A 26,465-nucleotide genomic window follows, 5' to 3' on the forward strand; every position below is an offset into this window, starting at 1 on the left:
CTACAGAGCAACGCACCTTACCCCAATATCAGACTAGCTTCACGCGGAAGCAACCCACCCCACTTATAGGTTAGAATGCTATAAAATGGGAACGCACGCTCCTCTTTATTATCTATAGGGGGGAAAGAAACACGCGGGATTGCCTCCGGACGCCCAGACGACTATTATACTGTGGCAAAAGGCAAACAAGACCATGGGTTGAGACCGCAAACCCACGAGACAGACCACACTTTGGAATTGCACATGGCTACACGAAATACATTAACTATGATTCTTTCAAGCGAGGGACAACCTGGGCATATCCACTCTGGGAGATGTAATGACTGCCACCTCCTTCAAAACTTTTCAAACACTACGAGCAGATTTCGGACTTAGCGCCACACAACACTATAGATACCTACAACTGAAACATGCATGGAAGACGGAGGGCCCCTTCCCCTCCCCACTGCAAGACTACGCACCACTAGAAGGACGACTGTTTCAGGAGCACCTACAAGAAAAAGCAGTGTCTTACACCTCCAGAATTTTGATAAATAATGCCCCAGACCGACTGACAAAACAGAGGGAGACATGGGAAAGTAATTTGGGGCCCTTCGACACTACGGACTGGGAATCAGCCCTTATGCATCCCCGGGAAGTGGCAATCAAGTCCAGAGTAAGACTTATACAATATAAAATCCTACATAGGGTCTACTACGATAGGGCCCAGTTGCACAGGATGGGTAGAGCGAGCGACCCGTGTTGCCTGCAATGTGGCCATGACCAGGGGGACTTTTATCACACTGTATGGGACTGCCCCCTCATCCAGGTGTATTGGGAAAAAGTGATGTTGGAAATGGGAAAGGTACTGAACGAGACCCTACCACTAGACCCAATGTATCCTCCTGGGCATACCAGGTGATGTGGATTTAAGCCGTCCTCACTTCATATTTGCAGCCCTGGCCCTGGTCGTAGCTAAACAAGACATCGCTAGGAAGTGGGGATCTGCACAAGGACCACAAATAGAGGAGTGGAAGACGGGGATGGACCTGTACATGGCAGCGGAGAGGGTTACATATAAAGCTAGGGGTTGCCCCCAAAAATTCAAAAGAATATGGGGAAAATGGAGAACATATTATGGTATAGATGGGGAGATAGATCAACGATCCCAGGTAAATGGACAGGCACCGTGAAGCTGAGACACGGCGAGGAGGCAGTTCCCACTAAACAACTAGAGGGCTTGAGGGACCGAGACTCGACTGATACAAAGAGTGAGGAGGGAAGGGGTCTCGATGGGCAGACACTTCATGTAATTCTTGAGGTTCAGGAAGGGTCTGATGGCGATGTAATGTATCCAGCGAGATCGATTGGCTGTATTGCATACCTTGATTGTTTATGGTTTGTTTTATACTGAGCACAAAAATCAATAAAAATATTTAAAAAAAAACAAAAAAAACAGTCTAGCCTCCCTGCATTAACACCCCAGACACCCTGCACTTACAACCGTAGGTAACATATCCTGGCGCCTCCAGACACCTTGCACGGGCTGCCCCATCCGCAGCACAGGCCTTTCCCAGACGCCCTGCATTACCAGTCCAGACTCCCTCCACCGACAACCGCAGATAAAGTATCCCTATGTGCTGCCTCCAGACTTCTTGTGCGGGCTGTTACATCCCCTGCAAAGGCCTTTCCCAGACACCCTGCGTTAAAAGTCCAGATACTCTGTGCTGACAACCAAATAAAACGCCCCTGCGCTTCCAATCACTACACCGACCCGGCTGGACACCCCCTAGAAGACTGTGCATGAGATCCAAAGAGATCCCCCACTACAGCAGCCCCCCAGGCCCCGCCCACCAACAATCACCTTAAATTAATTTCCAAAACACCCTGTATCATATTCACTCAGACACAGTCAGCACCGGCACACGCTCCCACTCCCCACTTCTGTATATTTACTTACAATCAATCATAGCGCCTAGATGCGAGCCCCTGCACAGCAGTCTTGTTAGTGCGCATGCAACGACCAGCCAATGGATACCTCAGCTGGGCTGAGGCGGTCGTAAACTTCATGTACACACACCTCTATATAACAATGGTATTTACAGAGTGACACGTGGGTGGGGGCAGGGGTCACATTGTCACTAGCACACACTTCTGCAGTGCCCCAAACCCACTGTGATGCCCTGTTTTATAGCGCCTAGCCTTTGGCCCTGTGTGCCCTGGACCCCTGCATTGCCTCTGACTCGACACTGCCTGCTCTTTTGTACCACCCAAGGCACGTCCGTTGCCCCAGACCCCTCAGCATTGCCCCATGGCATTTCCCAGTCCCTCCTTTATTGCCCCATCTGCAGTGCCCTAGAGCCCTGCACACAGCCAGGACCTCACCTGTGTCCATCTGCAATACACAAGCCCCCCTTCCAGCCCCATGGTGCTGTCTGGGGGAGCCAGCATCACCCATCCGTGCCTGCAGTGCCCCCCTCCCATTGCCCTTGTATCCAGTGCCAGTCTACCAGTACCTCCCAGCATTGCCCAATCACTCCTGCATCCTGCCAGCCCATCCCCTGCATTGCCCCATCTTCTCGTGCAACCTGCCAGCCCCCTCCCCTGCATTGCCCCATCACCCCTGCATCCTGCCAGCCCCCTCCCCTGCATTGCCCCATCACTCCTGCCAGCCCCCTCCCTTTGATTGCCCCATCACTCCTGCATCCTGCCAGCCCCCTCCCTTGCATTGCCATCACTCCTGCCAGCCCCCTCCCCTGCATTGCTCCATCACTCCTGCCAGCCCCCTCCCTTGCATTGCCCCATCACTCCTGCATCCTGCCAGCCCCCTCCCCTGCATTGCCCCCTCACTCCTGCACCCTGCCAGCCCCCTCCCGTTGCATTGCTCTTGCATCCAGTGACAGGCTCTGAGCACCTCCATGCATTGCCCTCACCTGGCATTGCCCCCTCCTCTGGTACCCCGGCTCCATCGTTGCCCTCCAGGGCCCCTGTCACTCACCCAGCACCCCGGCCTCCGGCTCCCCGGGCTCGGCTCTCCCGGGCAAGCTGCGGCTGCTCTCCCATGCTGCGGCCGGGAGGGTGGCGCCGCTCCGCCCTGTGCAGCTCCGGAGAGGAGGGACAAAGGCCGGGCGCGGGGCGGGCGGGCGCAGCACACACACTATCGCGCCCGCTGACAGCAGCAGCTCTGTGGATCCTGGGCGCAAGACGGAGAGATACGGAAACAGCGCACGCGCGGGCCGAAAACCACACAATATCCGTGCAAACAGCAACGATCCTGCGGTTCACACCCACTATCGCCGTAACCCAGTCATCGGTCGGGAGGCAATAAACCCGCAGGGTGCAAAGATTACTACAGCAGGAGTCCCTACCCCATATAAACAGAATACAGCATTGGAGCGAGAAATTTAGTTTGAATCGGAGTTGTTTTTGTTAAAGCAGATCACCAAAAAAGGAGTTTTAACTAGGACATGCACAAACTTTTCTTTGAATCGTTAATACAAAAGGAGCTTGTTTACTAAGGATACTTATTCAAAGAGAGGAGCGCTCCACACGACCACGTTTCTCCGAGACGAGGCACTAATGCCTCGGAGAAACGCAGCCTCATTTTGGGATTCGGGGGCGTGTTTTTCTTTCTGTCCTCTTCCCATTGGCTGACGAGCCTGGGATCCCGCACCTACGCGCCGGAGTGGTACTATACCTGGCAGATATTGGCAGCCATCGGCAACCCCAGAACACTGCCTATCCCTGCTGATGAGGGGTAATACCCCGAAACACGTGTCCAGGGATGGCGAAGACAGCGAAGATAGCAGAAGATCGAAAGATGATGCATCGCGAACACTTTCCTACATTGACCAGAGTCCTTAGGGGCGACACCGCCGGTGTGTGAGTAGTGTGCGACCCCACCCCCATTTGTAACTTTAAAGCTCCCTTGAGCAGCGGGCTGACGAGCCTGGGATCCCGCACCTACGCGCCGGAGTGGTACTATACCTGGCAGATATTGACAGCCATCGGCAACCCCAGAACACTGCCTATCCCTGCTGATGAGGGGTAATACCCCGAAACACGTGTCCAGGGATGGCGAAGATAGCAGAAGATCGAAAGATGATGCATCGCGAACACTTTCCTACATTGACCAGAGTCCTTAGGGGCGACACCGCCGGTGTGTGAGTAGTGTGGGACCCCACCCCCATTTGTAACTTTAAAGCTCCCTTGAGCAGCGGGCTGACGAGCCTGGGATCCCGCACCTACGCGCCGGAGTGGTACTATACCTGGCAGATATTGGCAGCCATCGGCAACCCCAGAACACTGCCTATCCCTGCTGATGAGGGGTAATACCCCGAAACACGTGTCCAGGGATGGCGAAGACAGCGAAGATAGCAGAAGATCGAAAGATGATGCATCGCGAACACTTTCCTACATTGACCAGAGTCCTTAGGGGCGACACCGCCGGTGTGTGAGTAGTGTGGGACCCCACGCCCATTTGTAACTTTAAAGCTCCCTTGAGCAGCGGGCTGACGAGCCTGGGATCCCGCACCTACGCGCCGGAGTGGTACTATACCTGGCAGATATTGGCAGCCATCGGCAACCCCAGAACACTGCCTATCCCTGCTGATGAGGGGTAATACCCCGAAACACGTGTCCAGGGATGGCGAAGACAGCGAAGATAGCAAAAGATCGAAAGATGATGCATCGCAAACACTTTCCTACATTGACCAGAGTCCTTAGGGGCGACACCGCCGGTGTGTGAGTAGTGTGCGACCCCACCCCCATTTGTAACTTTAAAGCTCCCTTGAGCAGCGGGCTGACGAGCCTGGGATCCCGCACCTACGCGCCGGAGTGGTACTATACCTGGCAGATATTGGCAGCCATCGGCAACCCCAGAACACTGCCTATCCCTGCTGATGAGGGGTAATACCCCGAAACACGTGTCCAGGGATGGCGAAGACAGCGAAGATAGCAGAAGATCGAAAGATGATGCATCGCGAACACTTTCCAACATTGACCAGAGTCCTTAGGGGCGACACCGCCGGTGCGTGAGTAGTGTGCGACCCCACCCCCATTTGTAACTTTAAAGCTCCCTTGAGCAGCGGGCTGACGAGCATGGGATCCCGCACCTACGCGCCGGAGTGGTACTATACCTGGCAGATATTGGCAGCCATCGGCAACCCCAGAACACTGCCTATCCCTGCTGATGAGGGGTAATACCCCGAAACACGTGTCCAGGGATGGCGAAGAGAGCGAAGATAGCAGAAGATCGAAAGATGATGCATCGCAAACACTTTCCTACATTGACCAGAGTCCTTAGGGGCGACACCGCCGGTGTGTGAGTAGTGTGCAACCCCACCCCCATTTGTAACTTTAAAGCTCCCTTGAGCAGCGGGCTGACGAGCCTGGGATCCCGCACCTACGCGCCGGAGTGGTACTATACCTGGCAGATATTGGCAGCCATCGGCAACCCCAGAACACTGCCAATCCCTGCTGATGAGGGGTAATACCCCGAAACACGTGTCCAGGGATGGCGAAGACAGCGAAGATAGCAGAAGATCGAAAAATGATGCATCGCGAACACTTTCCTACATTGACCAGAGTCCTTAGGGGCGACACCGCCGGTGTGTGAGTAGTGTGCGACACCACCCCCATTTGTAACTTTAAAGCTCCCTTGAGCAGCGGGCTGATGAGCCTGGGATCCCGCACCTACGCGCCAGAGTGGTACTATACCTGGCAGATATTGGCAGCCATCGGCAAACCCAGAACACTGCCTATCCCTGCTGATGAGGGGTAATACCCCGAAACACGTGTCCAGGGATGGCGAAGACAGCAAAGATAGCAGAAGATCGAAAGATGATGCATCGCAAACACTTTCCTACATTGACGAGAGTCCTTAGGGGCGACACCGCCGGTGTGTAAGTAGTGTGCGACCCCACCCCCATTTGTAACTTTAAAGCTCCCTTGAGCAGCGGGCTGACGAGCCTGGGATCCCGCACCTACGCGCCGGAGTGGTACTATACCTGGCAGATATTGGCAGCCATCGGCAACCCCAGAACACTGCCTATCCCTGCTGATGAGGGGTAATACCCCGAAACACGTGTCCAGGGATGGCGAAGACAGCGAAGATAGCAGAAGATCGAAAGATGATGCATCGCGAACACTTTCCTACATTGACCAGAGTCCTTAGGGGCGACACCGCCGGTGTGTGAGTAGTGTGCGACACCACCCCCATTTGTAAACATACAGTTCTTGACCACATTCTCTGCACATTTGGGGATGCCACTATTCTGCCATACTGGGGCCAACAGCTTACAGATCCCTTTCACGCTGATGTGAGCCATTCCATGAGCTATTGTCACCACTGCAAGCACATACGCGTCGGGTAAAAGCCATCTCTGATGCTCTGATAATTCGACCCAACAACCATTCGCATCCAATCTACCCTTGCTTTCTCTCCATTCATTCACCTCTTTCTCAATGGCCTCGGATTGTATAGACTTCACACTCTCAATTGTGTCCTCACACATGCCAACATCACCAATCCATCTCGCGAGACCTGCAACATACATTCGACTCATCACATTCCTTGCAGTTTCTTTTGCAACTTCATCTGCAAATGCGTTCCCACGATCAACATCATCTTGAATCTTTTTGTGTGCACTGCATTTCACAATCGCAACTTGTAGTGGCAAGGTCAGTGACTCGAGAAGCTCGTTAACTAGCTGACCATGTTGAATTTTTGTGCCATGCGATGTCAGGAACCCACGTTCACGCCACAATCGTCCAAAACTGTGAGCCACGCCAAAGGCGTACTGGCTGTCTGTGTACACATTCACTCATTTTCCTTTTGCCAACACACATGCTCTTGTAAGTGCAATTAACTCTGCTGCTTGCGCAGAATTGTGTGGGATATGTGCAGTTTCTACAATCATGTGCAAAGTCGTCACAGCATATGCTGCAGTCGTATCACCATTCGGCAATTTGAAACATGAACCATCAACCCATAAAGTATCATTACATTTAGGAAGAGGAGTGTCCTGTAAGTCTACTCTCCCTTTTGTCTCTTCCTCTGTCCTTAAACAGCTGTCATGTCGTTCGACCTCATCTGTCTCTGCTGGAATGGACAACAACGTGGATGGGTTGAGTGTATCACACCTCTTTATGTGTATGTGACTCGCTAACAGTGTCAGCTCATAACTTGACAGTCGAGCACTAGTTAAGTGCTGTGTCCTTGTTCTGTTTAGCAAAATGTCTACAGCATGTGGGACCATAACTATCAGTGTATTATTCATTACTAACCCAGCAGACTGTCGAATACAGACAGCTGCTGCAGCAGTGGCCCTCAAGCAACTTGGCAATGCCTTAGCTACGGGATCTAGAGTTGCTGAGAAGTAGGCGCATGGACGCTGTTTGTCCCCAAAACATTGTGTCAGGACTGATAATGCGCAACCTTCCTTCTCATGCACATATAATGTAAAAGGCTTACTGTAGTCGGGGTTACCCAACACAGGAGCCGAACACAATGCGTCACGCAATTCGTGAAAGCTTTTCTGACAATCTTCAGACCATGGAATGGGTTTCGGTGTATCCTTGCAAGTTAATGCCACCAAAGGTTTGGTCAATAATGAGAAATTTGGTATCCATTGTCTGCAATATGATGTAATGCCCAAGAAAGCACGCACTTCTCTCTGTGTCCTTGGGACACCCAAATTTGCAATTGCCTGTATTCTCTCTGAGGTCAGCTTCCTTCCCTCCTTCGATAAGATGTGACCTAAGTAGGTCACTTCTTGTCGACAAAATTGCAATTTCGAAAGAGAGACTTTGTGCTTCATGTCACATAAATGACGCAACAATGACAAAGTGGCTTGTTTGCAAATCTCCTCAGTATCTGCAGCGAGTAGCAAATCGTCTACGTACTGAATAAGCGTCGAACCATCAGGTAGAACAATCGTGTCAAGTTGTGATTTCAGAGCTTGACTGAATATAGATGGACTTTCACAGTAGCCCTGAGGAGCGCGTTTGAAGCGGAAGCTTCGGCCTCCTAAATTGAAGCCAAAAATATCTCTGCTCTACTCGGCAATCGGGATGCTGAAGAAAGCATTCTTCAAATCAATCACCGAGAACCAAGTGGCTGAAGCTGGAAGCATAGTCAATAAGGCAGTGATATCAGGAACAACTGGAAACTGTGGCACAACTATCTTGTTCACTTCTCTAAGATCGATCACAAATCTGTACACAGGTGGCTGAGACGGATCAGTGCGCTTTAAAACCGGCAGAACAGGACTGTTACAAACATTACCCGTTGTCTCTTCAATGACATCTTTCTCAATCAGATCATAAATGATCGCTAACAACGCCTTTTCACCTTCACTAGAGATCTTGTATTGGGGAATACGTGGCAACCTAACATTGGCTTTCAATGTTATGACATATGGCGCTATTTCCAAAAGACCCACATCATTAGAACCAGTAGCCCAAAGTACATCCGGAAGACAAGACAATTCTGTTGGAACATTTTCCCTTGACAAATACATTGGTGAAACCACTTTCTTACCTAGCGTACGTTGTACTCCCGAAGGAGAACAGTACAAAGTCGCATATAATCTCTTTAACAGATCCAATCCTAACAAGTTTTCACCACAACCTGTTGTAAGAATGAGGGGTGCTTCCAATTCACATGGCCCAACAGAAAGGGGCATAGGACTAGAGATCGGGTTCCTAACCGGGGCGCCAGAAAAACCTACTGAAACATTCATTTCACCAGACAAAGGTGCGCCAAGAAGTTTCGAGTGCATAATAGAACTCTTTGTAGCCCCAGTATCCAGCAGAAAAGGCTCTGACACACCTGATGTAATCACCTCAACATAAGGTCCATTCTGATCTACTGGAACTGAAACAACTCCCTCTCTTTGTCCATGGCTGTCCTAGCAATCATTACCCTCATTCTCGTTCTCTGCATAGTAGTCATCAGCATAGTACTGAGCTGTCCTAGAAGACGCATTATTCTGCTGATCAAAGCTGTTCATGGAACTTTGAGGCGGAAAAGAACGGGCGTTCTGGGGGACATTTCCACGACCCCTACCTCTGGGAGCCTGTTGAACACCTCTACCTCTTGCACCAGAAACATCATTCAAACGTCGCAATAAAGCTGGACAATTATTCTTGAAATGGCCCTCTTCTTCGCAATACGCACACTGATTCGGACCATAGGGTAAACGCTGCTGAGAAGACTCATTTCTTTGCGAGTTTATCGAATACTGCTGAGGTTGCTGATAATCGTGCTGATTAGAAGTACGAGGCGGATAGGCTTGCTGGAGAAGGACTTTAGTTTTCAAATCTTTAGTCTTTTTGTCTGCCTTCTCTAGCTCGTCTTTGCGCCTATTTTCATAGTACTGGGCTGTGGCTAGAATCTGTGCTGACGTGGAAACAGCCCAAGCACTCTCTGAATCTTTCAATTTATTACATAATTCAGGAAGTAGATTATGTACAAATTTGTCAACAAACAATCTTTGGCCACCCTCGGTAGCCATATCCTGACTACTATGATCGACGAAAGTCTCTTCAAACCTTGTGAAAAAGTCAGACACATTCTCATCTTTCTTCTGCTTGCACGCAGATAACTTGTCCCAATTCACACGCAATTCAGGCATTAAAGTCTTCATATACATGATGATTCTACCAGGAAGTTCTGCAACTAAAGGCTCGGGCTTGGAGCCACCAACTTGTCTAGCATCAGTAGTAGCAATATTAGCCCATGTATCACCTAATTCCTGGTCATGATCTGCATGACGAATCTTTCCCCATAAAGGCTGTGGAACAACATTTCCAAACAACTTGTCTATGTCTGCTAGATTCATGATACATGAACTGGCAGTCTGTGATAACTCCTTATAATACCCTGCAGGATTCTTGCGAGGATCAGGCAATGTCTGTTTTAGAGCTAAAACTTCAGATCTTTTCCAAGGGACATGTACCCATACATGCTTGAAATGCGGCGGAATTGCTGGATTCGCATTCGCATCACCTTCCCTCCAAACTGGAGGAACTTCTCTCATAGGGTACTGTCGCGCTTTCTTCCTACCTGGCATGTCATACTCAGACAGTAGTCGGGAATTGCTTCCCTTACTCCTATATGACAATAACATGTCGATTGCTGGTTCGACATCGGCACCCACAATCATGCCTTCCCCAAACTTGAATCGCATACGGAATAATTTATTCATGTTGGACTCTGGATCATTTCCCTTCAAATCTTCACAGAGATATACACACATCTGTTCAAATACATATCTCTGTGTAGATGCTTCCCACTGACTGAAGACTTCCATAACGGACTGAGTGTCATACTTCGCAGTATTGGTAACCCAATTACGTGCTAACTCATTCAGCACTTCTCTCTCTTGATAGTCAGGCAGTTGACTCCACAACTCCACAACTGTCTGCGTTCTGTATTAGGGGTCGTCTTAGGCGACCCAAAGAAAGGTGAGAAAAGACCAGTGACAGTACTTGCCACTCTCTGTCAAACAGAAGGAGAAGCTTGCAGAACGGCAGATGTGCCAGAAAAGACAAGAAGTCGAGGCAGTAGCAGAAAGAGGATCAGGATAAGCAATTGAAGCAGTAGGCGAAGTCGCAGAAAACGTAAATGGAGTATGTAGCGAAGGCGGCTGCCTTTGAGAGGGCTGCGCCGGAGGAGTAGAAACCAGCTGAAGAGGAGCTGGTGCTTGAGTAAGAACTGGTGTTCGTGCGCCGGGGCGCGGTATAACAAAGCGTCGCGGGGTGCAGTGGCATCTTGTGCATAGGGGGTGGTGAACTCAACAAGTGGGACATTAGTGGATCGCTATCAATTTTCTCCTTGATCCTTGTCCTCTACGTGGCAACACTGGGTAGCATTTATCTACTGCTAGCTTCTTACTTCTAAGCATTTGTTCACTCTCTTGCTCTTCCTCATTATCCCTGTATGCAACGGCAGCTTGTACCATTGACATACCTCTTTTATTCTTCTTTGCTAATTTCATTTCTTTCTGTTTGGCTTCCTTGCGCCATAGGCGAAAAGAGTCAAACATCGCCGGCCGGGCTTTCTTCTTGAACAGTTTCACCTCTAGATTATCTAAGATTTCTGAATCAAAGCTACCATATTGGGGCCATTTTAAAACACCATCTTTTCTGGTGTATTTTATCCACACGTCATTGTATGTGATGGGGCCTACTCCGTGCTTTATATAGAGCTCATATGTTGGAGTTCCAATCGGAGGAACAGGACACAAATCCTCTAATCGGGAGTCCCTACTACAACCAAGACAAAACAAGTTTCCAAGTCTGCTAAAACCAGGCATCTTCGCTCACTAGTCTAGCTTCAAACTTCAAAGGATTATCGAATACGATATTCTCGTGAATACACGAATCCCTTGGTTTTGGCGCTTGCAAGTTCCAAACAAAGTGTATCTCGAGGATACCAAAACTAAGAACAAAACTAAGGACTGGGAGACGCTCCACTTATACTTAACTGAAGTATCGATGATCGATGATGTCACTAGAAGACTCGTCTATCGTTTCGCTCTACCAAGTATCGATGGGTCCAAAACAGGGCGATAGTCAGGGCAGCAGTCCTTCGTAGCCGTTGGGACGCGGGGAACCTCGCAGCAAAGACCTTCGGAACCACGTCGAGATACAGGGGTCGCTGAAGTTGCTGGCCGCCCTCTGGAATTTTCACACGAAGCTCCTCACGAACATCTGGCTTGGACCGACACCGCTTGATACCGCCCGAGTTGGGCGCCAAACTGAGGTACCGGGTTTTTAGGAACCCGGTGGTGCCAGGGGAACAACACCCAGAGACCTCTTGGTTCTTCCTGTTCTGGACCACAGAAACACAGAGTCTTCTAGGTGATGTCAAAGATCGAGTTTTATTGGCTGCAACCAAGTAACAAGCGTCCTAGAAGTACAACAGCACGGGTTGTATATTCTCAGGAGACTGTTCGTTTTTACAGAGCCAGCCTTCTCTTTTTATACACAATATTACACTTCAGGCAAGAATTCTTTAGTTTACAGTATGGTCATATACATATTTTCACAACAATGGAAAAGCAAAGTCATGATGGTCAGCCTACATTTTCGTATGTCCAGTTCGTGATGGATTACCCGGCCAGGCCCAGAACTACCATCAGATATCGATGAAACCCCAATAAAATCGGGCACCTCCTCCTTGTAAAACTAGCCATGAAGAAGAAACCGGGACAGGTGTGTGTGTGATAAGCGTGGTTTTGTATGCAGTGAATGGTTTATGACATGTTGTGCCTTGATGTTAATCTCGCTCGGCCAGTGGGTTGGGGACTGCCCGAACAGGTTTGGCTGGAGGCAGTGGAGGCAGCTCGCCCAGGTCAGAGAGGAGTCAGCAAAGATGGACATGTCCTTTCAGCTCGAATTCGGCCTTGGTCTATTGACTATGTAAGGGCAACCCACAAGATGGATGCCGCTCACAAGATGGAACCTCGAGGGTTCAAGGCAGAAACTACTGTTTTAAGGTGGTTGCATTGCTCGATCACGACGCAAATGCACAGGTATAATGTCCAAGTCATTACTGGTCTGCCGATACCAAATTCGTCATGATTGGATGATATTTTGTGACACGAGTGTTGGGCCTCGATACCACATCATAGCAGGGTCCATAATTCTCAGAACCACAGTGACATTTCTCGTGCCCAGGTGTATCTCTGTGGCACGTCTTGTGTCCCAATATAAATCTGTGACATGCCTTCTACCATCTTTTACACGTGTGTTCAGGGCTCGAGTCAGGGGTACACGCAGGTACACAGCATCCCCCCACTCTTTTCAGAGGGTGGACGCCGTCCCCCCTACCAAGAAGTTGGGCTCTACAGAAATATACTGAACTTGTCCTGGTGTAATTTTCAGACAATGGGACATGTTCTGCAGCACCTGCACGTTGTCTGCTTTCCATGCCCACTGCCCAGCAGCAACATGCAGGCAGCAAGGGAGCCTTTTTAGGTTTCGACTGCAAAAAAGCTGCGCAAGCAGCTTTTGCGCAGGAGAAATCTAATGAGTTACAGTATGTTGCTCTGGAATCCGCCCTCTGTTTCATTGGCTAGCTCCATAAATGGAGGCTAGCCATTGGAACAGAGAGGCGTCCGTCATGGCCGGACCAGATTCGGGGGCGTTCCCGAGAATTTTTGGCTTTTGGCTACGTCATGCTACGTCAGCCAAAAGCCGGGAACGCCCCCGAATCTGGTCCGGCCGGGCCGTGCTTGCTGCTGTCCTGCCTGCCTCCGTGTCCCTCCTCCCGCCGTCCCCCCTCCCGCTCTCCGTGTGGTCCTGCCTTCCTCCGTGTCCCCCCTCCTCATTCTGCATTCTCCATTCTCATTCTTCAGAGGAGCAGCACCCGGAGGTGAGGGGCGTGCAGGGCTGTGGGGTGGAGATGCAGAGAGCGCCAGCTTTGGGGAGGGGGGGGGGGGGTCAAGGCAGGGGCTGTAAGCTGCTGGAGGGGCCGAGGTTGTCCCTGCAGAGGGGGCGCAGTCCTCGCAGAGCAAGGGATTGTGGGAGATGGAGTCTGATTGGGAGGTGCGTCCCCTCTGGGAGAGTTAGCAGGGGCTGTCTCTGCTCCCCTGAGACAGGCTCCTTCCTGTCTGTGATTTGGGGGGGGGGGGGCGTCATTCCTGAGCTGTCAGTTTAGCTTCAGGCATGACAGACACCTGTAGCCAGTCCAGGCTTTTTAGCCAGCCGCATAATATACCTATTTGTAAAGCGCACGTCCAGCAGGATGCGTCATGGCGCTAGCTACCGTTAACCTAATTAGTGGTGCTTATTTTTCCCATCAATGAAAATCTGTGGTACCCCCTGACCATGGGGTCTCAGCTGATGCGTCAGTCCACTGAGTCACGTGACCTGTTTTCGCCTCGCATTCACAAATATAGGTGTGGGCTTAGAAATCCATCTATGCGCGGGGTTAAGGTGGGGTGTTGGCTGACAAGCTGCGACTGACCCAAAGTGACAAAACACGGGGTGACTTGGCAGTGACGTCACTGCCGGGTGGGGACAGAGACTTTCGCTGATGATGGAGGGGGCAGGATACTTCCTTTTAGTGCGAGCAGAGGACATGAACGGGGTCTGACTCATTTGGGAGGTGGGTAGGGCGACCAGATCTTTTGACCCAAAAACCGGGACATTTAGCAAAAATTGAGGAAGGACTACAATTTTAAACAGCGAAGTGGCAAAGAATAACAGCCCTCATCAACGCAGTAGGGGCACTAGACAAATAAATAAAAGGTAATTTTTAAAATCGGCCTCAGACCCGTTAATAAAAGTGCTTACTTATAACAGCTGCTAACCAGCCCTGTTTTTGAACACCTGAAAAAGTGTCTCACTGTTTTCAGCTGACCCACTGTAAAAACCGGGATATACTGAAATATCTGTTGGAAAGCGGGACCCACCCGGACAAACCGGGACGCCAGGTCACCCTAAAGCTGGGGGCTGCTCTTGCTAGGGTTCTATGTGCTGAAGCTGGGCCCGGATCTGCCCCTGGTGGCGCGGCAGGGGTGGCTGCAGGTGCCACACGGTCCGAACGATGTGACAATTCGAGCAGTCCCAGAATGAACAGTGTTATGAGGCCCGGACTCCCGCGCTGGCCACGAGCTTCTGAGCAAAACTTCGGGCCCTGCACTTACTCTTTCACAAATGAAGCCCCGGGGAGGGTGGGTGAGTGACTGGTGCAGGCGTTGTGGATGGCACGTGGTCTGTTGGTAAAGAGGGGCGCAGTCACTGTTGTGCTTCTGTTTGCGGGCTGGACAGGACGGGGTTGTGAAATCTTGGGGGGCTGAAGGTTCTTACACACGGAAACGAGTGTTCATTATAACACCGTTTTCCGCAAAGGAAATGCGAGGTTCGTAGGAAATTGTGCGTGTATATTTCTCCTCCCGCCTCTTCACACCACATCCTCAAACTGTCCGCTTCCCTCCGCCTCTGATTTCCTTTCCGATTCATAAATAAATAGACGGGTCAGTCGCTGTGCGTTTGGTTGGGGGGGGGGGGGGGGGGGTCCTTACTCCAGTACATCACACAAACTGTTTCCAGTCCTGAACTGTTTCCCTACAAATCATAGTAATCAGTTAAGTTCGTCTAATTATTTAAATAGGAGCAACTACGACACCCAGAATGCATTTGGCTGATACATTAAAGCCTAGGACTGGAACCTGTGTGACATGGCCTGGAGTTAGTTGGTCACTCTGGTTGCTGTGCATTACCTGCATGAAATGATAAAGTCTATGGTTATCCTGGAAATCTACAGTGGCGTTGGCCTTCATAAACCAATGTTGGGCACCTCTGCTTTTCGCTCTGGCTACTTACTCCCTGCATCAGTGCTAGGCCTTTTAGACCTGGTCTGGAGACACCTCTAGTTAATTCACAAGCCAGATCCAATCAAAAAATACACAATTAAAAAAATATACCCACCTACAACGTAGAGGGGCTTTGGGTGAGCTCCCTTCATCGCATACTGCTTTCACCCACAAGAGCTTACAGAATGGGGACATGGGTACCACCAAGGTATTCTTCCATTCTTTATGGATCGAGTTTCTGTGTCTTTGCCTATAAGTCTCATTCCTGTTCAGGTTTTGATGGAAAAGCAATTGTTGGCTAAGTATTTTTCAGTGCGTGGTAGATGACAATAACGGGGTGGCTGGCCGTTGCTTTTTCCTCAGAAACCGTGGATTAGCAATGTATATGGTTACTTGCCTTTCCTCAGAGTGAAAGATTTTGTGTGTTTTTGTGTTAGTCCTACATTTTTCTGTGAAGAGAGGTAGGGAGAACGTAGCAATACACTCTTAGTCCCCAAATATATTGTTCAAACAGCAAGAAGTGAGATGTGGGCTGCCCTGCCTCTGGGTGGGTGTGTGTGTGTGGGGCTCTGGGTGGGTGTGGGTGTGGGGCTCTGGGTGGGTGTGTGTGTGTGGGGCTCTGGGTGGGTGTGTGTGTGTGGGGCTCTGGGTGGGTGTGTGTGTGGGGGGCTCTGGGTGGGTGTGTGTGTGGGGGGGACTCTGGGGGTGTGTGTGTGTGTGGGGGGCTCTGGGTGTGTGTGTGTGTGTGTGTGTGTGGCTCTGGGTGTGGGTGTGTGTGTGTGGCTCTGGGTGGGTGTGTGTGGGGGGGCTCTGGGTGGGTGTGTGTGTGGGGGGGTCTGGGTGTGTGTGTGTGTCTCTGGGTGTGTGTGTGTCTCTGTGTGTGTCTCTGTGTGTGTGTGGCTCTGTGTGTGTGTGTGGCTCTGTGTGTGTGTGGTAGTAATTGCTGTCTGCTGAGCTTGTCCGTAGGGTACAATAGGTCTCACATTGCGAGAGATTAAGCTAATGGCAATGTAAATGCCAAAACCAACACATAAATACAAAGTTTGTCATTTACATGCCAATAGCTCTAACTTTTCCAAAGGCGAAACCAGTGCCTTGTAAATGCTTGTTTCACCTCCAGCTGGGCCAAAGTTAAGGGGCCCTCCGGCCTCCATTTGTTTATATATGCTGACTGGGGGTGGCCTGGAACCTTACATTTAAATGTAAATCCACAGAGGGAAACAAAGGCACACAGCTTACCTTCTCTTCACAGGTACTTAAGAGAGGCATGCTTTTGCCTATTATCTGTCCCTGTATATAAATTCAGACATTGTAAGACTGTCAGATGAGTTTGTCTGTCCCAGTATTTACACAAATAATTTAAATAGCATTATTCTATTTATTTTATAACGCTAGGTCGTAACGTGATGAGGTAATTTGCATATTGTCTTACTTGGTCAGTCCCCCCACTTCTTTTTATAGGACTTGTGCCCTGTGTGTGCTCTGCGTGTGTTCATGTATACAAAATCTGTGACGTACCTCGGTATAGAGTCCATGACATCTTATGTGCCCGGTATGCTATCTCTGACGAGCTTTGACCGAGTAAAGTTTCAAACTCATACACACCTGGTGCCCTATTAGGGAATGCGGGCGGGGCCTTAGTTTGGAAAGGGACACTCTTTGTCAGACAGGCTGCAAGGGCATGGACATGCCAGCAGCATTCCCAGACGCACCCTGTGTGGTAGTAAGGGTGGCATGGGCCTTAATATAAGCAAAGAAATGGGCCCGTACCCACTTAATAAAACAAAGCCATACTTGGGGGTACTAGTGGTGGCACTGCACCAGTTGCACAAATGAAAGCCAAAGCACTGCTTGCCCCATCCTTTGCAGCAGGGCTCCACAACCGGGTCACATCAACGGAGTCCCACGCCCAGGGACAGTAATGGCAGTGTGGCACCCGAATACTGTTGCTGGGATATTGGCTGCCATAAATATTGTGTTGTACAGATGCTCCACAGAGATGCAGCCGAAACAGAGCTAGTAATACAATGAGAGGACATTTTTGTGAAGGATACTTAGTGCATGGTATTCATTTCAGATGATTTTTCTCTGTACAACATTCTGACCTATGACCCTATATGAAACATCCAATCTAACACTGCCCTTTCTTTAGTCCATCTGCTTTTTAACATTATAGTCTCTATAAAAGAATATCGTGTTGGCATCACTGGGCTGAAATTACACCAATCCAGGGAAATAATTTAGAAAAGCTGAATCTCTCCTATTTAAATGAAACTGTAGATTCTTTTTAATGTATTTTTAAATTAAATAAAATATTTAATCGTTGGTGTATTTGTTTGATGATTGCATGTCTCTGTATCTCTTTGTATTGGTTTGCAGTTATCAAAATTGCTGAGGCCGGGGTCCACGGATTCCAATAATAATTCAGTGGGGTGCCCGGATTTCAGTGAAAATTAAGTAGGGGTCCACAGAAGTCAAAATGTGAGGAACCTCTGATCTAAGGAATTTCATATATTGCGTCTACCAAGTATTTTACTAAAATGAGCAGTATGGGATGTTTAAAAAGGCAAATACAAGAAGAAATCACTTCAAAAGGTTTTTAGATATTTATAAACTACTCTGAAATGTGATTGCAAGTTTTTTCATGCATATATGAATGTTGACATTGTATTATGTGAATGTATATACTTGCTATGTAAAAACTGATGTTACAAATAGCGTCTTCCAAGCATTATTTCGGTACTGCTATCTACTCTGATTCAGGCATGTGAATCTATGAAAGACACCCTAACTGGAGAAGAACAATAGTTACTTACCTGTAATCTGTGGTTCTCCAGTATTGTGTCTTTCATAGATTCACATGCAACCCGCTCACCTCCCCTCAGAGGCTCTTAGGCTAGGATGTTTTTAGCGTCACTCCTGTGTGAGAAAATCTGAGAGTCTGAGCCTCTGGGGAGAACATTCTGGTGGGTGCTGTCGCCTGATTGGCTGCAGTTTGGACAATACAGAATGACTAGGATAGTCATGAGTGTGGAAGTTTTTACTCTTGTAGCTTGGGCTACTTTACTTCCTGGTTGGTTATTACCAAGTTTTTCTAAGGATATTATTGCTTTTTTATATATGGTGAGACTCCCACGCCGACGACGGGGAATGATTCAGGCATGTGAATCTATGCAAGACACCCTAATACTGTAGAAATTATATCACCTTTAGATGCAGAAAAAACCTACATACAGACCTACTGTTTGCCTTATTGAATTGATACCTGAAATTTCTGTCTCCTCACAACCTTGGCCCCAGGAGAAGATAATACCTCATCAGCAGCTCTCTTCCTAGAAGCCACAGTAGACCCAGAGGCAATACTGCTTACTTCAGACAGTGGATTATCTTGATCCTTGAGCTTCTGTAGCCACAGAAGTAAGCAGCCCTCTCTGTCCCTGAGGGTTTTTTGAGGGAAGGTCCTACATATTTTGCAGTCCTTCACTTGATGGTCTGGATACAGGCAGTAAATGCATTTGTTGTGGGGATCTTCTGAGAAAAGCCGGAGCTTACCAAAAGACTCACAAGGCCTGAATAAAGATTTATTTGAGGAAGACATCCTAAAATCAAGAAATCCTGAAGAAACTTGAGAAGAACTGAGCAGAGCTCAGGAAGACTCCCTTCACACGACGTGTTGTAGAATATCTGAGAGCCAGAGCCTCTGGGGAGAACATTCTGGTGGGTGCTGTCGCCTGATTGGCTGCAGTTTGGACTATACAAAATGACTAGGATAGTCATGAGTGTGGAAGTTTTTACTCTTGTAGCTTGGGCTACTTTACTTCCTGGTTGGTTATTACCAAGTTTTTCTAAGGATATTATTGCTTTTTTATATATGGCGAGACTCCCACGCCGACGACGGGGAATGATTCAGGCATGTGAATCTATGCAAGACACCCTAATACTGTAGAAATTATATTACCTTTAGATGCAGAAAAAACCTACATACAGACCTACTGTTTGCCGTATTGAATTGATACCTGAAATATCAGGTCTTCGTGTTGGGATGTGCAAGTGTTTGCTTATTTTGGAAATACATATATATGATAGGAATTCTTAGAAATGTGTTTACCGAAAACGGTTTTTGTTTTCAGTGATCCAATGCATGTACTGGCAATTTGCAAAATGTTCTTCATTGCCGCCCTATTTTCATTGGTTGGCTCTCCATCCAACGTGAGATGCGTGTTTGTACCGGTTCATGCTGCTCTTCCTTCGTTCTATAAAAGTTTTCATCCATTACCACAATAGAGCGCTCTCTGTCTAATAGTTTGAGAATGATCTCATAGGTTGCACTCCAGCAGTACAGGGTCATTTCTATTAACATCTCATATTTAAACATTTCCCTTTTAATTTATTGTCTGAGTCAATCTTCTTCAAGTCTTTAAAGAACTCGATTGTCGAAAAGCTAAAGAGCCCTTTAGCTGGTGTGGGGGGCATTAAGGAGTGAGTTAAGTTTAAATCCTCTGCAATCCATTTGAGGTTCCCTGTTGCCACCCTCTTAGCACGTACAGACACAGGGACATAACCACGGGCAGCACGGTACGAGGCTGGTGGCCAGGATTATGGGGAGCATCATTTATAGATGTGCAGGGAGCCGGCTACGGAAATCTGGACAAGAAGAGGAGAGGGCCTCTTGAAGCTGTCAATGTGGAATGTTCTTTGAGAGAGGGGTCTACAGCTGTTTTCTGAGTTATAGGAGGATTGGTCCATTTGGATAGTTAAGAAGGCATGGTGGCAGAATGATCATGCCCAGGTTACCACTACAATAGAAAACAACAAAACGTGAACACTGATTGGATGAAACGTGGGATTGGAATAAAGAGTGACGAAGCATGGGAAGACGGATCATGGGTGATGTCAGCAATGCTGCAAACAGGGGGCCCGGTCTTTCAGTTAGTTCATAATGTTGTGTTTGCTTTCTGATAAGCAATATTACATTCTCCTGAAGACAGTCACACAAGGGCTTGATGCTTCTAGTACTGAGAGGGAAGAAACCTCTACCCATACATGGCCCTAGTGCAATTATAGCGCCCTTTGAATTTTGATTAACATTCTGACATAAGGTCCGGGGCGGATGCAAAGAGTTCCGGGCGGGGGCCGGGGTGGGGAGACGTACCACAATGGAGTCGCTGGCTCCAGTCGTGAGGTAGATGTCGTCTGGGTTGGAGGGGATGCCACCATCTCGCCTCTCGATGTACTTTGCCACGTCATTCCGTATGAGCTCAATGCTCTTGCTATCAATGTACGCGCCTGTGAAGAGATAGAGTGGTTAATGTATTATTGAAGCCCCCTCACCCCCTCCCATGGGCCAGATGCTCCAAAGGACAAACTGAACCATGGACGTCAATGCACTAAAATGTCAGGGGTAGCAGAAGTGACATCACACGCTCTTTGACTTTCACTCACACATGCAATGTTACACCACTCACACATGCATGCTTACACATACACCCACATTCAGGCATACAGACACTCTCACTCACATATACCCACTTTCACCCTCAACCACGCAAAGAACACACATTTAAAATCTTACCTCAGCTGCCAGAAAATGGCATGTTTCAGATAATTGCACTGCGTTTTACTAATGCTAATAGTGAATAATCTAACATGATTCACTATTAGTGTAATGAAAAAATGACAGAAAAAAGGAGAGGGTAGCATAAAGCTGCCACTGTTCACGATGACCCCTAAATTACATCCATGTTTAATTAACACATGTACATAAAAGAACACATATCTGATAGTGGATTGGTTTTCTATGGCAGTTTAGATCCCTTTAATGGAAGTAATAACAGTACTACCCACTTCCGTACACCAGGATGTGGAACAACATCCCCGTATCCACCATGACTGCCTCCTCCCTGCTCCAGTTTTAACATAGCTGAGGAAACACCTCTGTACAGCACACCACACCACAATGAACCTGCAGTCCACATTCACAGCCCAGCTCCACCTCCAATCACTCACCGACTGTACCTTTACCTTTGACCCGCTTAACACTATACAAACACAACATATATACACACACATGCTACCTATTTGCAAGGATGAAGCATCTATAAGATAATTGAAGTGACGCAACCCTTTACTTACCAATACTGTGTCCACCACGAATATGTCTTTCCATTCCGCAAAAAAAAATCCTGCATACCATCACTCCGCATTTTTAAGTCCGCAAAACCCATTACTCCTCATGCCATGATTCCGCAAATTTTCACAACGCATATGACTTCACTCCGCATGCAATTATAACGCAAATGCATGTGTGGTGAAGTCATATACTTTGTAAAAGTACTTTATCTTTAAAGATATATATATATATATATATATATATATATATATATATATATTTATATATATATATATATATATATATATACACACACATATATATATAATTTAAAATAAAATGAAGAATTAAGTCTTTAAAATTACATTATATTTAGAACTATATTAATAATACACACACACACACATATATATACATATATATATATATATATATATATATATATATATATATATATATATATATATATATATATATATATATACCCTAAAAACTAATTCCTCCCTAGTCCCTTTAAATACCCCAGCACCCTTAAACACTAACCCATCCTGACCCTAAAAATACCCCTGTACCCCAAAATCCAAACATACCCCTGAACCCTAAAAATACCCCTGTACCCCAAAACACAAAACAACCCCTGAACCCTAAAAATACCCCTGTACCCCAAAACCCAAAACAACCCCTGAACCCTAAAAATACACCTGTACCCCAAAACCCAAAACAACCCCTGAACCCTAAAAATACCCCTGTACCCCAAAACCCAAAACAACCCCTGAAGCCTAAAAATACCCCTGTACCCCAAAACCCAAAACAACCCCTGAACTCTAAAAATACCCCTGTACCCCAAAACCCAAACCTACCCCTGAACCCTAAAAATACCCCTGTACCCCAAAACCCCAAACAACCCCTGAACCCTAAAAATACCCCTGTACCCCAAAACCCAAAACAACCTCTGAACCCTAAAAATACCCCTGTACCCCAAAACCCAAAACCCCTGAACTCTAAAAATACCCCTGTACCCCAAAACCCAAAACAACCCCTGAACCCTAAACATACCCCTGTACCTGAAAAAAACCCAAAACAAACCCTGAACCCTAAAAATACCCCTGTACCCCAAAACCCAAAACAACCTCTGAACCCTAAAAATACCCCTGTACCCCAAAACCCAAAACAACCCCTGAACCCTAAAAATACACCTGTACCCCAAAACCCAAAACAACCCCTGAACCCTAAAAATACCCCTAAACCCTAAAACCCAAAACAACCCTAAAAATACCCCTGTACCCCAAAACCCAAAACAACCCCTGAACCCTAAAAATACCCCTGTACCCCAAAACCCAAAACAACCCCTGAACCCTAAAAATACCCCTGTACCCCAAAACGCAAACCTACCCCTGAACCCTAAAAATACCCCTGTACCCCAAAACACAAAACAACCCCTGAACCCTAAAAATACCCCTGTACCCCAAAACAGAAACCTACCCCTGAACCCTAAAAATACCCCTGTACCCCAAAACGCAAACCTACCCCTGAACCCTAAAAATACCCCTGTACCCCTTAACCCATAAATACCCCTGCACCCCATAACCCAAACCCACCCTTAAAATACCCCTGAACCCAAAAAAAACCATATACTTACCTTACAACTTACCTTAAAACATATACTTTTACCAATCATGCTTTTAAAATGATTTTCGTCATAAAAGCATGCGAGATAAAAGCATATAATATATGAAGGCATGCGGAATGAAAAAATGCGGAGTAAAGGTACCTGCGTACTAATGGTATGAGGAGTGAAAGTATGCGGAGTAAAAAATGCGGAGTGATGGTATTTTACCGTCCACCACACGCTTCCAGGATCCGCCTGGCCTTCTGCTTCACCAGAGAAAAGCCTCTCGCATCCGAGGAGTGATGTGAATGAGATCCATGAATGAAATGGAGACTTGCAGCCATTGAAGGTTGAGTTCTTCCTGCAGAGGCCTCAATCTGAGGCGGCAATTTGGTATGAACGGGATACAAGAAGAAACCATTCCCAGAAAAGACTTGAACTGTCGGACTGAAACTGATCTTCTTGAGAGTAACATCTGAGCCATGTTTTGTATCCTTTCTTGCGTCTCGTCCGATATGAAAGATCGGACCAGTTGTGTGTCCAAGGTTGCTCCTAAGAACATTTGTCTTTGGGAAGGAAAAAGGTGTGACTTGCAGAGATTGATAGAGAGTCCCAATGACTGGAAGAGAGACAGACATCGTTGTTCGTGGATGTTTGTGTTTGAGAAGGAACTCACCTTGATAAGGCAATCGTCCAAGTAGGGAAATATTTGAATTCCCTCCAGCCGGAGGTATGCTGCTACCGGAGCTAGGACCTTCGTTAACACTCTGGGTGCCGATCGTAGTCCATGCCACTCTGAAACGCAGGAACTTCCTGTGAAGGGGTAAAATGGGAACGTAGAAATATGCGTCTTGAAGGTCCAGGGTGGCCATGTAATCCCCTGCCGAGAGAAGATGCAGTATTTCCAGAAGCGATAGCATCCGAAACAATAGCTTCTTCAAATACTTGTTGAGGGAACGAAGGTCTAGAATTGGACGCCAGTCTCCGTTTTTTTTACTTATGAGAAAGAACCTTGAATAGAATCCTGTTCCTCTCTGACCTTGAGGGACTTTTTCGATTGCTCCTTTTTGTAACATCAGATTGATCTGGGAAAACAACTCCTTTAGATGAGCTTGACGTGGACCTTTTGGAGGGACGTTTGGAGGAAACTTTTCGAATTCGAGAGCATGGCCCATGGCCACAATGTCCAGGACCCACCTGTCCGACGTTATCGAGGACCAGTTTGAGTAACATTTTGAGATTCTTCCTTCAATTTTTACATGGGACTGCGGCAGTAGCGGTGGCAGGTGGGGACACTCATTGGATTTTATTGGAATCTTTTCCGCGGTAGGCAGGCTTTTTCTTATTCTGGGAATAGGTGGTGTTGCGCTGGCCATAAGATTGGTAACGTTGGGACTGGTAGTGCTGATTCCCTTGATAAGATCTGTAGGAAGATTGTTAGTTATAACTTCTTCTATTTGAGGACGATCCACGTCCTCTCGCACCTCTAAAGGGCGGCTTTCGAAACTGCAAGGTGCCAAGGGATCTGGCTGTTTCAGTGTCCTTCTTAATTGTTTGTAAGGCTTCTTCTTCCTGAGGGCCAAACAAAAACTCCCCATTGAAGGACATGTCCAGAACTTTAGCTTGCACCTCCTGATGAAACGAAGTTGCCTTAAGACAGCTCTGTGGTCGTAGGACAGCAGACCCCGCTAGCTGTCTGAACCCAGTAGAAGCCACATCCACTGCACAATCTATAATCTCGGCTGAGATTCTCTCTCCCTCTTGCAGTATCTTCAGAGCTTCAGATTTCGCAGGTTCTGGAAGCATGTCGCCGTATGGTGAGATGTCAGACCATATCTGCCGGTCGTACCGACCCAGAATGGCCAAAGAATTGGCCGCACGAACAGTTGTCGCAGCCATCGTAGATACTCGTTTTCCAATAGAATCTAGATGCCTGCGGTCTCTATCAGGTGGGGCTATAATCAGTAATGAAGTATTTCTGGACCGTTTTTGTGCAGCCTGGACGATCACGGAATCTGTCTTTGGGTGACCTATAAGGCAAGCTGGGGATTTTTCTGGTGCCTTATACTTTTTATCTATAAGTGGCAATACTGGCGGGATAGATGCAGGAGTACACATCACCTTAAGATTTTTTTTCCATATGAAATCAATACTTGGAATTGTCTGTATCTGTTTCCTTGGTTGGTCTTTGAAGTCATAAAGGAAACATTCCTCCTTCGTAGTTTCCATAGGAATAAAGAAATGTCGTGTTGCTCTCTCCATAAGAAGGTGAAAACCCCCAATGTCCACTGGAGGTGAATCGGCAGGAATCGGAAGTGAAGGAGAAGGCGTCTGGATTTGATATTCATCCCACTCAGACAACCAGGATCTGTCATCAACTTCACCTTCCTCTCTCTCTTCATCCTCTGATGATTATTGTTCCTCAGGTTCATGAGAAGTTACTGGCGAAAGAGGCCTTGGAGACCTGAATTCAGATGTGGAAGCCTGTACCACAGGTGTAGGAGGTACAGAAACCGCTGACTCAGATGGCGGGAAACGCTGTTAATAATCGTTTAGCATGAGTTGGAGATTAGTTAATAATGTCACAGGCATCTGGGCTGTTAGAACACTAGTGATGGTTGATGTCACATGTTCAGGCAAAGGTTGATCATCCTGATCCTCTTCTTGGTATTTGATGAGCAGTTTTGAAGGACTTGTTGCTGCTACAAACCTACCATTCAATTCAGAGTCTTCATTACTGTAATGGAGATAAAGGTTCTAGCCAGAACCGTGCCTCTGTAACAAGGAAGGCTTCGCCGTAGATGGATTAGATGCAAAAGCCGTAGATGGTGACCAAACTTGAATTGTTGTACATGTAGACAGTTGTGGTGTTGACGGAAGAACCGTTGACGGGCTCGTCGACGGAGGAATAGGTCCTGAAGATGATAACGCCGACGAGGGAGTCGTCGACGATAAAGTAGTCTTTAACGACAAGGAGGATTTCGTCGACAATTAAGTCTTCGTCGACGATGAAGTCTTGGTCGACGATAAAGTCTCGTCGACGATAAAGTCTTCGTCGACGATTTGGCCGTTGACAATGCAGGTTTCGTCGAAGAGCTCGTCGTCGACGAGGAGGTCGTCGACGACGACGAAGTGACCGTCCACGGTGGCGTAGATGATGAAGCCGTCGTCAACTGAACTTTCTTAGACTTTGAGGTTGACGGGGCGCCGACGATGACAGATGTAGATTCCTTTGTCGATGAGATAGGCTTCACTGAGACATAGACCGATGTCAACGGAGGAGACACCGACGACATGATCATCTCAGGTTTAGGTGAAAAAATAGGTTACCGTAGATGTTGGGTCGACAGAAAACTTTGTCGACGAAGGGGTCATCGACGGCGTCGTCGACGACAGGGTCTTCTTCTGAGGCAGAGTCTTCTCAGAAGTTGGTTTTTCA

The 26,465-nt window shown here is 47.7% G+C and overlaps 1 protein-coding gene across 1 annotated transcript in view; it reads right to left on the reverse strand.

Moving 5' to 3' along the window:
- The window catches only part of LOC147724879 (alanine aminotransferase 2-like), a 386,240-nt gene that overhangs the window by 109,309 nt on the left and 250,466 nt on the right, over positions 1-26,465 (reverse strand). The window contains exon 4 of the mRNA XM_086918124.1: positions 20,461-20,594. Coding sequence (XP_086774250.1) covers positions 20,461-20,594 — 134 coding nt within the window. The remainder of the gene's footprint in view (positions 1-20,460; positions 20,595-26,465) is intronic.

The sequence above is a fragment of the Lissotriton vulgaris genome, chromosome 4_1 (genome assembly GCF_964263255.1).
Source record: "Lissotriton vulgaris chromosome 4_1, aLisVul1.2, whole genome shotgun sequence".
Lineage (NCBI taxonomy): Eukaryota > Metazoa > Chordata > Amphibia > Caudata > Salamandridae > Lissotriton > Lissotriton vulgaris.